Source organism: Loxodonta africana, chromosome 11, assembly GCF_030014295.1.
Source record: "Loxodonta africana isolate mLoxAfr1 chromosome 11, mLoxAfr1.hap2, whole genome shotgun sequence".
NCBI lineage: Eukaryota > Metazoa > Chordata > Mammalia > Proboscidea > Elephantidae > Loxodonta > Loxodonta africana.
Genome location: NC_087352.1, coordinates 34,218,752 through 34,232,197, shown reverse-complemented (window position 1 = coordinate 34,232,197; position 13,446 = coordinate 34,218,752). Strand labels below are relative to the sequence as shown.

Genomic DNA, 13,446 nt, shown 5'->3' with positions numbered 1-13,446 from the left:
CTCCTCTGAATTCAGCATTTGGCTGTTTTCCCTCAAATAGTCTACTCAGTCCAACTGCAGCCATTCTTTTCTGATGATCATGGCCATCACCTCTATAATCATCCTTTCCTTATCACACAGCTTAGTCAACTTATCTCTTAAGCACAGTACATCTCAGCACAAGGAGATTTATCTCTGTGCACAGTACAGGCCTGCATGCTTATTCATTCTGACTGTCTTTGCTCTCTCACCTCACAACACAACTAGGGGGAGCAGACCCCAGCCCAGTGCCCTTGAGCAGACGCGCAGAAAAATCATCTTATCTTCCTCTTACTATGTCATGTTTTTCTGCGCTTCTGTTCCCCATGTTCTTTAGTTTTTACAACTGCTGTGGGAGTTCAGAGAAAGGGCTAGCCACTAAGTCTAGATCTAGGCCTAGAAGGCTCTTCTGGGCAGGACTCAGATCAATCTGAGTGGGCAATGCTTTAAGCAAATGTGTAGTTAAAATACTAAGGACTCGCCTGGGCAACAAAAAGTTAGCCAATCTGACTTGTGCTGGAGCACCTTGAGGACACCCTGGTGGCACAGTGGTTAAGAGCTCGGCTGCTAACCAAAAGGTCGGCAGTTTGAATCCACCAGGTGCTCCTTGGAAACCCTATGGGGCAGTTCTACTCTGTCCTATAGGGTCACTATGAATCCAAATCGACTCAACAACAAGAAGTTTGGTTTTTGTTTTCGTTTTTTTTAAGATCACCTTGAAAAGTAATAGGCAATGAACTTAGAGCATTGTTTCCCAAAAGATGCTACCCATACAAAAACCAAACCTGTTGCCGTCCATTCGATTCCAACTCATAGCGACTCTACAGGACAGAGTAGAACTGCCCCATATAGTTTCCGAGAAGCAGCTGGTGGATTTGAACTACTGATGTTTTGGTTAGCAGCCAAGCTCTTAACCACTGCGCCACCAGGGTTCCAAAGGTGCTATGGTGGTAAGTTAAAAAAGGGAGAAAGGTTGTGAACCAGCCTCTCTAATCTTAATAAGGAGGCCTCTCACCCGTTAATGCTTTATTTTTCACCTCGCTAACGGTCTGTCTGTTATCTTTGACTTACTGTAAGAAATGCCTCCCAGGGAGACTTCCCAGGGCAAGCAAACTGTAAATGGCAAACTGTCATTGGCACCCACAAGCCTCTAGCCCTGTGGGGACAGTACCTGGGGAGCAGGAAAGAAGAGTTCCAGGAGGTGGAAATGGGAGCATTGGCTCTGTGCTCTCCCCTCCAAAAGATGCAGGTCAAGTATAGCCCCCTTACTCATCCTCTACCTAAAGAAATTGATTTGGGTTAAGAAGGCCATGCTTAAAAATGTAAATACCTTCCTTTGGAGAGGATTCAACTTCCTATACATTAACACAAAGACACTGAAAACCAGTTGAAATAAGCACAGAATAGGAGTTTTAGTTTGGAGGATAAGAGGAAGAGCATGAAATACATTGCATACTGTAGAAAGGAGAAACAGGGTGAGCTGAAACACTGACTGCATAATGTGAAGTGGCTATATCTGATTCCTTCTACTTTAAAGCTGCAATATAACTGACTCTGTGCTCTGTGTATATAAGTGTATATAAGTATATATAACTATATAAAACATGCATTTTTAATGTCTCTTTTTCTTCGCCAAATTCTTTTGAGGACTTATGCATTAAAATCTTTATTTCTATTAAAAGCTAGGAGAATTTGGTATTCCTGAGAGTGTTATAAATGATTTTGAAACTAACAAGAATGCTGTCATCGAGAGACATTCCATTTTAAGCAACTGGTGCTATGTTTTGCCAAGGTGAGATTTCAATTCGTAGTGCCTAGGGCAGTTTCAAAACATAGTAGTTGCCTCTGATTTTACCTCCTCAGCATTGATATGTGCAAAAGCATAAATCACTTGGAATTTTTGAAACTGAATTATAACTTAAAGTAGAAAATATTGAAATAATATTGTCATCTTTACAGAAACTGTCAGTTTCCTTTCTCAAATTACTAAAATAATTCATTACATGTTTACATTTTCTTAGATCTAGTTTCAAGAAGTGGTAAGATTTCTAGGTTTCTCATTAGAAATGACAACCATCATAATAATATCAATAAAACCTTATATACTTGTACCTAATAGTTGATGATTCAGTATAATTTGAGGTGAACTGAGTTTTAAGTTTGTACCATCTTCAGGGGAAAAGATTTGTTATTGACATAAACAGGACTCTTGAGATGACACGGTAGAAAAGAGCTCAGCTGCTAACTAAAAGGTCGGCAGTTCGAATCCACCGGCCACTCCTTGGAAACCGTATTGGGCAGTTCTGCTTTGTCCTGTAGGATTGCTGTGAGTCACACTCGATGGCAATGGGTTTGGTTTTTTTGGTTTTATTGGGATGAAATTTTAACCTGCTTAGGAAAAGAAGTTTAATTAATTTGCAGCATACGCATAATTATTTACTTGTTGAAGCGAGGAAGAGGTAGATGGGAAACATAGATTTGACTGATTCATTCAACCCTTACGAGGCCTTTCCCTAAGGCCTGACAGGTGTGCCCTTGTATGGCGACATTTTTTCTTAGTTATTATTTTGTGATTTTTTTCTTTTTATATCATTTTTTTTTTCTGTATCTTACATTTTCTAACTCAATTTAGATTTCTCTAAAAACTTTAGTTGTTGAGATTTGTGTTTGGAACTAGGAGCAAATGATTCATTTATTACTTGTGTGTGGATAGTGAGATAGTTGCAAAATCTTTTTGAACACTGTGTCTAAATCACGTAGTTAACTTATCAGATGATATTTAAGCATTTGCTCATAATACTTACCAACTCTTCTTTTTCACAGCATGAAAATGGGACAGATAGTAAATATTCTTCACACCACCCCCCCTGACTGTCCATTTCACTCATACACAGATGTCCAGATGCACTGGGATGACCTGGTAAGCAAGAGAAACACATATGATGTTAGAAGTTACTTGATTTTGTTTCTTGTAATCTAACCTAAGTTTACCTTCCTCTCAAGATGATTTAAACTTTGTGATTGAATTTTCAGTATGGCTATAAACTTCCAGAAGATTGTGGAAATATTAAAATATACTGCAGCATCTATTTCAGAATGATTGGAGACAGAGTCTTCACGTATCCTTTATTCAACCGGTTGTGACAGGTGCTGTCTGTCCACTTTTACCTCTCAGGCTTGCCCCCACCCCGATTCTGTTATCACTTTCAACCTACTCTTTATCTGAATGAAACCACTTCTTGACTTCTGTTTATCTGTATGGGTTTTTTGTTTTTTTGTTTGTTTAGGATTTTTCCCTATTTTTATTTGAGGATGAGCTTAATAAGATAATTTTTTCTGTAAAAACTGTTTCAACAATTTAGACAGCAAACAAAACTTTAGCTATAACACTGTTTCCTAGTAAAAAGAAAGAACCAGTCATAGGATTCTCCTTAGCCAAGACCTCCCTCTAGTGGTATGATGGACATTATTGAAAGCATTTAATTAAAAGAAGCAGTCATTTAACAAATGTATTTTTTTTCTTTTTGGAAGATTATTTAATATTTTAGGAAGAGTTTAGAGAATTTGACTTGCACTTGGTGTACCCCATTGATTTAAGAAAATATCTCCCAACACTTTATTTTTAAAGACCTACACAAAGAGGATACAAATGCTCAGGTCAAACTCTCATTTAGTGCTGATTTAACCATTCCTATCTTTTTTTTTTTTTTTTTTTAAACCCTGGTGGTATAGTGATTAAGTGCTATGGCTGCTAACCAAAGGGTCGGCAGTTCAAATCCGCCCAGCGCTCCTTGGAAACTCTATAGGGCAGTTCTGCTCTGTCCTACAGGGTCGCTATGAGTCGGAATCAACTCGATGGCACTGGGTTTGGGTTTTTTGGGGTTTTTTTTTTTTTTTTTTGGTATTTTTTAGTTGGAAACCCTGGTGGCATAGTGGTTAAGTGCTACAGCTGCGAACCAAAGGGTAGGCAGTTTGAATTTACCAGGTGCTCCTTGGAAACTGTAGGGGGCAGTTCTACTCTGTCCTATAGGGTCGCTATAAGTCGGAATCAACTCAACAGCGGTGGGTTTTTTTGGGGGGGGGTCTTTCAGTCTTTGTATTCTGACCACCTGGAGCTTAAAAACAGATAAAGAAAAGCCATAGCTATAATCTACGTTTTCTAACACAAATAGTAATAGTAGAATTAAAGTTGACTTACATCAGTAATTCCCTTTCATTAGATGCCAAGACATTACTCCAAGTCTTCAGAATATTTTTCATCAGAACAAATGACTGTTTTTCTCAAAGAACTGCTTCTGGAGCTTGAATGCAATATATGTTGTTCTCTGTTTGGGGTTTTTACTGCTTTTAGAGATAGGACCTGTTTATTGTTTACTGTAAACACTTATTTTAACATAAGGCTCATAGGAGCCCTGGTGGAGCAGTGATGAGCACACAGCTGCTAACCAGAAGGTCACTGGCTTGAACCCACCAACAGCTCCATGGGAAAAAGATGTGGCAATCTGTTTTCATAAAGATTACAGCCTTGGAAACCCTATGAGGCAGTTCTACTCTGCCCTACAGGGTAGCTATGAGTCAGAAATCAGCTCAGCAGCTATAGCTAATAAGGCTCATAGTGCCTTCTTTATAGTTTTTGGAACATCTTAGTTTGTCAGTCCATTTAGAAAACCGTATCATAAAGATACAATGAGTTGTCTTGTTTGTGAGTATTAAAATAGAAGGAAAAAAATCCCTATGAGAAAACATGCTTTTTAGCTCTGGGTAATACGGAATAAGCAAAATCAAAGATAGTTAGGATTTACTTTTCGTGCCTTTTTAAAATGTGTTATTTTAATACTTATTTCATTTTTAAATTTACCTTATGTACAAAAAAATTTTGTATTGCTCTTTAACATTGTTCAGATACCCTCTCAGTTGCATCAGAAGCCAGCCGGTACAGTTTTTTCCAAGAGTGGATTTGGAAGGTGTGTTGAAAAGTTTTCTTTCAGATTTGAAATCTAAACTCCCCCATATATGTGGATTTTCCATAAAGATGACAAATAAACCATGCTACTACACACAAGAACTAACTAAACCTCATATACAGGTAAGCTATTTCTTATCCTATATATCCACTTATCTTACTCAGACCTCTTGACTTCTGTGATGGAGTACCTAACCCTCAGTGCTATAATTCATTTTTTCAGTTCAGTGTTTCCCTAATTTACTATTTGTTGTTATTATTATGTTTACCCATTTGTCACTGCCATTTTTTATTATTGTGTTTAATGTGGTGTTATAGTAGTAGTAGTTTACTGATCTATCTAGTGTGGGCTCCTGGAAGGTAGAGACTATACCAGTCTTCCTTTCATCCCTAGTGCTTTGTATTTAATGAATGTTCATTAAATGTTTTTTCAATGGATGAATGAATGAATGATCTCATAGGATAGTTTGGAAATATCTGCCTCATACAAATCCACTTGTCTACCACTTCACTTGCATCTGATTGGTTGAAAAAGCTGTTGAATAATTCCATTTATAGAAATTGAATTACTTCAATAACATTTTAATTTTTCAGACGATAAAACTCACTGCCAACGAGTCAATCCTGACACATAGCAACCTAGTAGGACAGAGTAGAACTGCTCCATAGAGTTTCCAAGTCTGTAACTTTATACAGAATCAGACTGCCACATCTTTCTCCTTCAGAGTAGCTGGTGGGTTCGAACCAGGGACCTTTGGGTTAGCAGCCACGTGCTTAACCACTGTACTACCAGGGCTCCTTTTTAAGTTCATAAGTGAAGTCTTACCTAGAAAAAAAAAAAGAGCAAGTAACAGTTAAGCAACATGGATGAGAAAAATATAATAGCCTATCTTCACATTCACTAGAATAAGATTTCTTTATCAAAAGAAAACAAAATGAAGTCTCTTATATTCTATAACTTTCCAAAGCCCTCCCCCTTTATTTATGCCAGTTATTTGCTGGGAAACTGGATCATTTGCCTTGGAAATGCCCCATATTCTGGATTCAATGGATTGCTTCCTTTTGATATCATATCATTTAAACTTAACATATTCTTCTAAACCCCACATGCCCCATAAACCTGTGGTTAGATCTAAGCTTAATTGAATTCTGGTTCAACTATTGAGCAAGAAAATCTCTGAGGTACTGTGAAGCACAGAACCACATTTTAATAAATAAAACACATTTAATGGGTCATTTTGGCCATATCTCAAGTTTCATTTAATCATTACCTTAGTTCTAGGCCCCTATTAAATATCCATTTATCTCTAAATACATATGAAAGCTTTTGGTTTTCCTCTGTAATTTTATGTTACTGTAGAGAGTTATATAAATTGTATTAAAATCTAGAAATTAAAAGTCAACCAAGCTACATTTGCCAGTGACACTTTGTAAATAATAATAATGAGGTAAGAAAACATGTTCTCAGGTTATGACTTTATAAAGCTTTAGTTTTTTGACCATCTAAGTATGTTTAAGTTCTGTGTGAATTATTTATGGCCTCATCTGCTGTTTACGTAGGCCTGTTTTTAGTCTTTTTATATATTTTAAATATAAATCTAGAGGTTTCTGCCTTTGGGCTGTTTACTATATTTTAGAAGTTGAAAGAATGAGTAAATCATATATTGACAGGCTAGGGGTACCACACACTGCTGGGCATTATATTCCTCATCTGTATCTTCCCGAGAGGCAGAGGAGGAAGGAACAGGGTATGACTGTCAACATATTTCAGACACACTCTAGAGAAGTTTTACACCAGAATACAAGTAATTTATTCTTATAAGAATCTTTTTAGAGTGAATTTTTTTTTTTTTGGTATCTCAAGCAGTAGGAATGTTGTTTAAAAGTTACTACAGTGAACAGAACAAGGGGCTACTGTGTGGTTTAAAGTCAGGAAAGGTGTGTGTCAGGGTTGTATCCTTTCACCATACCTGTTCAGCCTGTATGCTGAACAAATATTCCGAGAATCTGGACTGTATGAAGAAGAACGCAGCATCATTACTGAAGGAAGACTCATTAATAACCTGCATTATGCAGATGACACAACCTTACTTGCTGAAAGTGAAGAGGACTTGAAGCACTTACTGATGAAGATCAAAGACCACAGTCTTCAGTATGGATTACATCTCAACATAAAGAAAACAAAAATCCTGACAACTGGACCAATAAGCAACATCATGATAAACGGAGAAAAGATGGAAGTTGTCAAGGATTTCATTTTACTTGGATCTACAATCAACACTCATGGAAGCAGCAGTCAGGAAATCAGAAGACGCATTGTAGTGGGCAAATCTGCTGCAAAGGACCTCTTTGAAGTGTTGAAAAGCAAAGATGTCACCTTGAAGACTAAGGTGTGTCTGACCCAAGCCATGGTATTTTCAGTTGCCTCATGTGCATGTGAAAGCTGGACAATGAATAAGGAAGATCAAAGAAGAGTTGATGCCTTTGAAGTGTAGTGTTGGAGAAGAATATTGAATATACCATGGACTGCCAAAAGAACAGACAAATCTGTCTTGGAAGAAGTGCAGCCAGAATGCTCCTTGGAAGCAAGGATGGTGGGATTATGTCTCATATACTTTGAACTTGTTGTCAGGAGGGATCAGTCCCTGGAGAAGGACATCATGCTTGGTAAAGTAGAGAGTCAGCAAAAAAGAGGAAGACCCTCAATGAGATGGATTGACACAGTGGCTGCAACAACGGGCTTAAGTGTAACAACTGTGAGGATGGTGCAGGACCAGGCACTGTTTCATTCTGTTGTTCTTAGGGCCACTATGAGGTGGAATCAAGTTGATGGCACCTAACAACAACAACACAGTCTGTGAAAACCAGAGGTCCAAAATGAGCTGTTCTTTGCTTTTCTATAATTGATTTCAACTTTGTTCTTGAACCTTTCTTCACTGAATGGAAGAAAGTTCAATCTGGCCACTTCTAGGTGATTCACTCATTCTAACAAAACATCTCTTTGAGGTAGAATTTCAATCAAATTTAAGAGTTGTTCTGCTCCCAGGATGGCATGTATTTGCAGGGGAGAGCTTACATAAGGGGGTGGGGGGAGGCTGTATGAAGTCCACTTGGTCTGTTGTGCTTAATAAGGTCCACATCATGAAAGTGGGCACCCTAAACTCAGCTCTGGATGCCTACAGAGCTAGTGAGTGCACACCTGGGCTTCTGCTAACCCTGAGACTGAAAACCCAAAGGCATTGATAATTAAACTTTTCAGTGAAAGCAGTGCAAGTATGGCTTTACCTTATTAAAGAAAAAAAAAGTTTTTTTTTTTTTTTACCTTCTTCCAAATATTGTATGCATGCACCCACTTGGCTGATCTTAAATCATGTTCTGAACCCTAGCTGTGAAGGAATCCAGAAAATGTCCATCTTAGATTTCCAGGCTCTAATGCAGGAAGGACACTAGAAGGAGGGCGACACAGGTGTACACTCTGTTTCCTGGAATTGCCACAACAAATCACCACAAACTTAGTAGCTTAAAAGAACAGGAATCTATTTCCATACAGTCCTGGAAACCAGAAATCTAAATTCAAGATGTTGGCAGAGTCATACTCCCTCTGGAGCTCTAGGAGAGAATCCTTCCTTGCCTCTTCCAGTTTCTGGTGACCCCTGGTATCCTTGGCTTATGGCAGCATCACTCCAGCCTCTGTCTCCATCTTCACATGGTCTTCCCTCCATGTCTCTGTGTCTGTATCTCAAATCCCCCTCTTCTTTCTCTTATAAAGAGAGACACCAGTCATTGGATTTAGGGCCCACCATTAATCCAGGATGATCTTATCTCAAGATCCTTGACTAATCACTTCTGCAAAGACACCATTTCCAGTAAGGTACTGGGGGTTAGGACCTGGACATATCTTTGGTGGGGGGAGGGGGCGGGGCACAGTTCAATCTGCTAAAACACCAACCCATCATAATTTATGCAGAGTCACAGCTGGGCAGTCAAAGCGCTTGGGGAGCCATTAGCATCCTGATACAGATTGGTCTCGTGGTGGTGGTCTCTGCTCATGTTTGTTGACAAAGATGGTGCATGAGGCTTTCTCAGACAGCGTTTAGCCTTCGTTCAGAACAGCTGCCCCTAGTCACTCTCCTGAGGTGCATGCCTCACCCCTTCTCGGTGCATCTTTTCACTCAGTTGAGAATCACCAGAGGCTGAAAGCCAGCTTCTGTTCCTCAGGTGACCTGCTGGTTTCTCTTTTGTGCCCCTGAAAGTCATGGGGAACTGAAGGGGAGTATCTTCCTGCCCTGCTGGTGTGGATTAACTCCAAATTGAGAAATCATCAGACAAGAAGTGAGCCCCGCTCACTTATTTTCAGCATCACCCCGAAACCTTATCCAAGATTTTCTTGGGGACTTCCCATTTCTCCCAAATATGGTCAGGGTGAGAAAAATGATATTGTTCTCTATGGTGACTTTGTATTGTGTCAATTTAGTAAGATGGACATGTGTTTCCCTGAATTCCATTTCTACATGGTTCTGGCTCAGGGTGACCACAAGAGAAATTTGCACATAAATGGGAAGCAAGAGCTATGCCTACACTCAGAAGCTCTGTGTAAGGTCACCATTGACTGGCACTCACTGGGGCAGGAGTTGCCCGTGCTCCTCCAGCTCCCGCCCCATCCACTCCTCAGCTTTTCTGCACCCTGTGTCAGGTCTATATGAGGCTTCATTACCAAGTGCATAAGCCCTTCTCTTGGCCACCTGTAGTGCTGGCGTTGGAGGCTTGAAGAGGTGAGAGACTGTGGGTCCTGGTGGGTGACAGACTGTGGTCTGAAAGCCACTGTCTGTCCAAAGTGCCACAGGAGCTTCCACCCACTTGCTCTTCTTACAGTATGACAGTCCTTCCCATGAGATGCAGGTCTGTGTTCCTATCTGTTGGGTCTTGGCAGATCTGAGCAGAAGTGATGGTTTGTGACTTCAGAGGCCTGGTCATAAAAAGAAACACAGCTTCCACCTGACCTCCTGGGGACACTTGCTCATGCTGTGAGGAATGCCAGGCAATGTGAAAGACAGTTTGTTGGCTGACAGCCAATATCACCTTCACACATGTGAGTGAGGAAGGTGACTGCAGCTCTAGTCACTTAAATGCAATTGTGTGAGAGATCCCCAGAACTGTAAGAGAGAAAAATGTAATGATCACCATTGTCTGAAGCCACTATGTTTCGGTGTTATTTCTTTTATATGACAGATAAGTGGATCACTTTCTTTTCCTCTGCCTATTTATAATTCTAATCTCCCCAAACTCTCTTGCTGTCCTCTCAGCCCTACCCTACAACTCAGCTTCCAGTAGTAGAGAAGAAAGCAGTTGTTCTGGTTCCCATATTATCCATAGCAGTTTTTAAAATTGTATTTCAAGCTGTGATTCTATACGTATTCGATATAGGAGGGTGAGGAAAGAGCTCTTTGTTCAGTGTCCCAGATTATCGCCATATATCATTCTTTTTCAGACATTAAGACTCAATAGATAATTATTTTAAAAGACTGCAAACAGTTGGCTCTCTTAGATGTATCTGACAGGTCACTATAACTAGTACTTGCTGAATTGCTACCTCTATGAGTTGGAATTGACCCAGTAATTCCAGCGGGTATTTTTGTTCGTTTTGGTTTGGTTTTGGTTTTGTTTTACAAGGCTTTCTGGTCGGCACTGAGGACACAAAAATGCTTAAAACACAGTTCCTACCCTATAGTAAAAATCCTACTCATTCTTAAAGGCCAAGTGTACATGCAACCACCTCCTCCATGAATTTTTATTTGAAAAAGTATTTTTGAAGGATTTAAGAAGGGAAAGGATATAAGAATAAGTAAGTCATGATTCCTGCTCTCAAAGAATCTAATATCTATTTAGGGAGTTAGAACATGCACACTAAAGACAGCAGCACTATCTTGTAGTAGTATTTGTGACACTAACTGGTAGTGGATTCCTTGGGAGCTGAGGGAAAAACAATCACTTTATGATACGTTGACTGGTGGGACATTCAGAGAAGGAGAGGTGTTGTTAAGAACCCAGAGGAAGCCTGCAACTGAGATAAGTGGAAAAGAGAGAGAGATTCCACGCAAGAGAACAGCCAGAGCATGTTTGAGGGCGATGGGTAGCTGTCTGCAATAGGTCTTATCGTTGATTTATACAGAATTTAGAACATACCTTCATCTTAAAATATTATCTTGAAAGGATAGAAACCAAAAGATATGTACATATTTCCTCAAGAAGGTTGATGTATTTTTTGTTTTTCTTCACTTGTTTTGTATATCATGGTTAAAAAAAAATATATATATCATGGTTAGTGTTACTTTAATGGAAAAGAAATAAGATGATATTAAATAAGAATATAAAACTTACTACATTTTTTTAAATTTTCCTAATCTCTATCCTTTCAGGAAAACAAAATCAAGCCATCCAATTTGACCACTAAAAAAACATTCAGGGCTTCTCTGACTCAAGCCACTTCCATAAAACCTGCCTTGGTCCAAAGTCTCCTAGCATGTTCAGTAGCAGCGGACCACAAGGTGGAGCTTTCCGTCAGCCAGCCAAAGCCAGGCATCCTCCCAACCCTGCATCCGAAGCCAGAATCTGTTCAGAGCAGACAGATGTCCCTGCCCAAAAAGGTACCACAAATGCATCTGGAAGTGTCAAAGCCCAGTGGAAGAAATACTCAAGTTCGAGACACACATCTTAGCTCCCAAAGTGAAATCAGCCCTAAATTCATACCAATTTTCAAAAATAGATTGTTACAGATGAACAAAAATATCTCAGGACCTGGCAACCTGAAAAGAAAACAGCATGTTGTTACAGAATCTAAGTTGCTTTCACCTAAAACTGGTGTGATCCAGTTGAACTTAGGTTCAACTGTAAAGAAAAGATCTAATGGTAACATTCAGATGCTCATTGGAAATTTAAATCAGAAGAATTCCAGACCTCTGCAAGAAAAAAATATTGAGTCCTGTTCAAAGATGAGAAAATATCCTCCTTCTAATAGAAAATCATTGATTGAGAATGTAAATGAAAGTAAACAACTATGTGATAATTCAGTATTTAAGATGTCAGATAACAATTCAAGTGTAATAAAAAGTGCTGTCGACTTCCAAGTGAACGCAAAAGAAAATTTAACGAGTAAATATATAACACAAATTTTAGGGAAAGTCCATGGGTCAGTAAAAATGAAAAGACAACCATACATTTTTGAATCAGACACAGAAATGGAAAATCCCCAACTACTACAACAACAATCAGTAAATCAGACTAATGAAGATGATGTAATAATCCACAGGCTGATATTGAGCCAAACAGCCCACAGATCTAAAAGAAAATTATGTCAAGAATCTTCAAGAACTTCAAGTAAGCATCATTCCAATACTGGCCTTCATTATGGGCAGTCCAGTGCTACTAGAAACCAGGTAAAAAAAATTTTTTTAAGTCTGAGGATATACTAGAGATATTCGTCATACACTAGACCTTTAGAGCCCGTAAATAAGGATTTAAATGATTTCCCCCTGATCATCTAGAAATGCAGTAGTGAAGACCCAAAATATCTACTCTAGTAAAACCTGAAGTATGTACAGTTAATGTGTAACAAAATGTTATTCTTTAACCTGATTACAGGTACCTGACCAGGAAAACCCAAAACCTAAGAAACCTTTCATCATTCCTAAAGCTTAGAACATGGATATGGAAGAAAAAAATATCCACCAGGTAACTTAGATGGTACGTTTGATTTCTTTTTCTTTACATTATCCAAATTGAGATTGCCAAGTGTAGGGGTTCCCGACCTCATTGTAAGAAGGAGCAATTTTTAGTTTCCTTGAAGCCCTAAAATCAGTAAGGAATAGGAAATAAAGAAGTAGGAAATACAGACCCTTGAATAGGGCCTGTATGCAGCAGCTGTTTTGTGTAGGAAATCCCCTAGAGGGGATGGGGAGAGAGAGGCTTCACCTCCCACGCAGCTCTGAGGCTTGTTGCAGACCCAGGAGGAGATGTTAGGAAGACCCACAACTTTGACAGCCACTACAAAGCCTACTTTTGAAGGCTCTTGCCCAAGATAATAAACCACAAATGATGTTTCAAAGATTAATCATTCAGTTAAAATGTACTCAGACGTGCTGCAGCGATGGCTAAGTGTAAACTTGAGACTTAGAAACTGATAATGCTGCGTCCACGGCCCTGAATTCACAAAAGTCAGCATCTGGAGCTTGTGTCTTCTTCCACTCTGCCATCTGTGCCTCTCCTAGAACAAACAGATGACTAAAATACCTACAAATGTTTTTCTGCACAGAACTATTGGAATGCTTTCCATTCAGAGTCTTTATGTTCAAACTAGAAAACGTTTTCTTCTTTTCCCTTCCAAGTGTTGTTTCTTCCTGTAACTGCTAATAGAGTTCTCAGCCTGATTTGAGTGAACTGACAGCTGCTTAAGTCTATTCTTGTATATT

At 39.1% G+C, this 13,446-nt stretch overlaps 1 protein-coding gene across 1 annotated transcript in view; it reads left to right on the top strand.

Annotated features, from left to right (window-relative positions):
• C11H18orf63 (chromosome 11 C18orf63 homolog) overlaps positions 1-12,487 on the top strand; it is a 36,746-nt gene extending 24,259 nt beyond the window's left edge. The window contains exons 7-11 of the mRNA XM_023543727.1: positions 1,701-1,810; positions 2,842-2,938; positions 3,052-3,137; positions 4,921-5,104; positions 11,398-12,487. Coding sequence (XP_023399495.1) covers positions 1,701-1,810; positions 2,842-2,938; positions 3,052-3,137; positions 4,921-5,104; positions 11,398-12,450 — 1,530 coding nt within the window. The 3' untranslated portion in view covers positions 12,451-12,487. The remainder of the gene's footprint in view (positions 1-1,700; positions 1,811-2,841; positions 2,939-3,051; positions 3,138-4,920; positions 5,105-11,397) is intronic.
• The last annotated feature ends 959 nt before the right edge of the window (positions 12,488-13,446 follow it).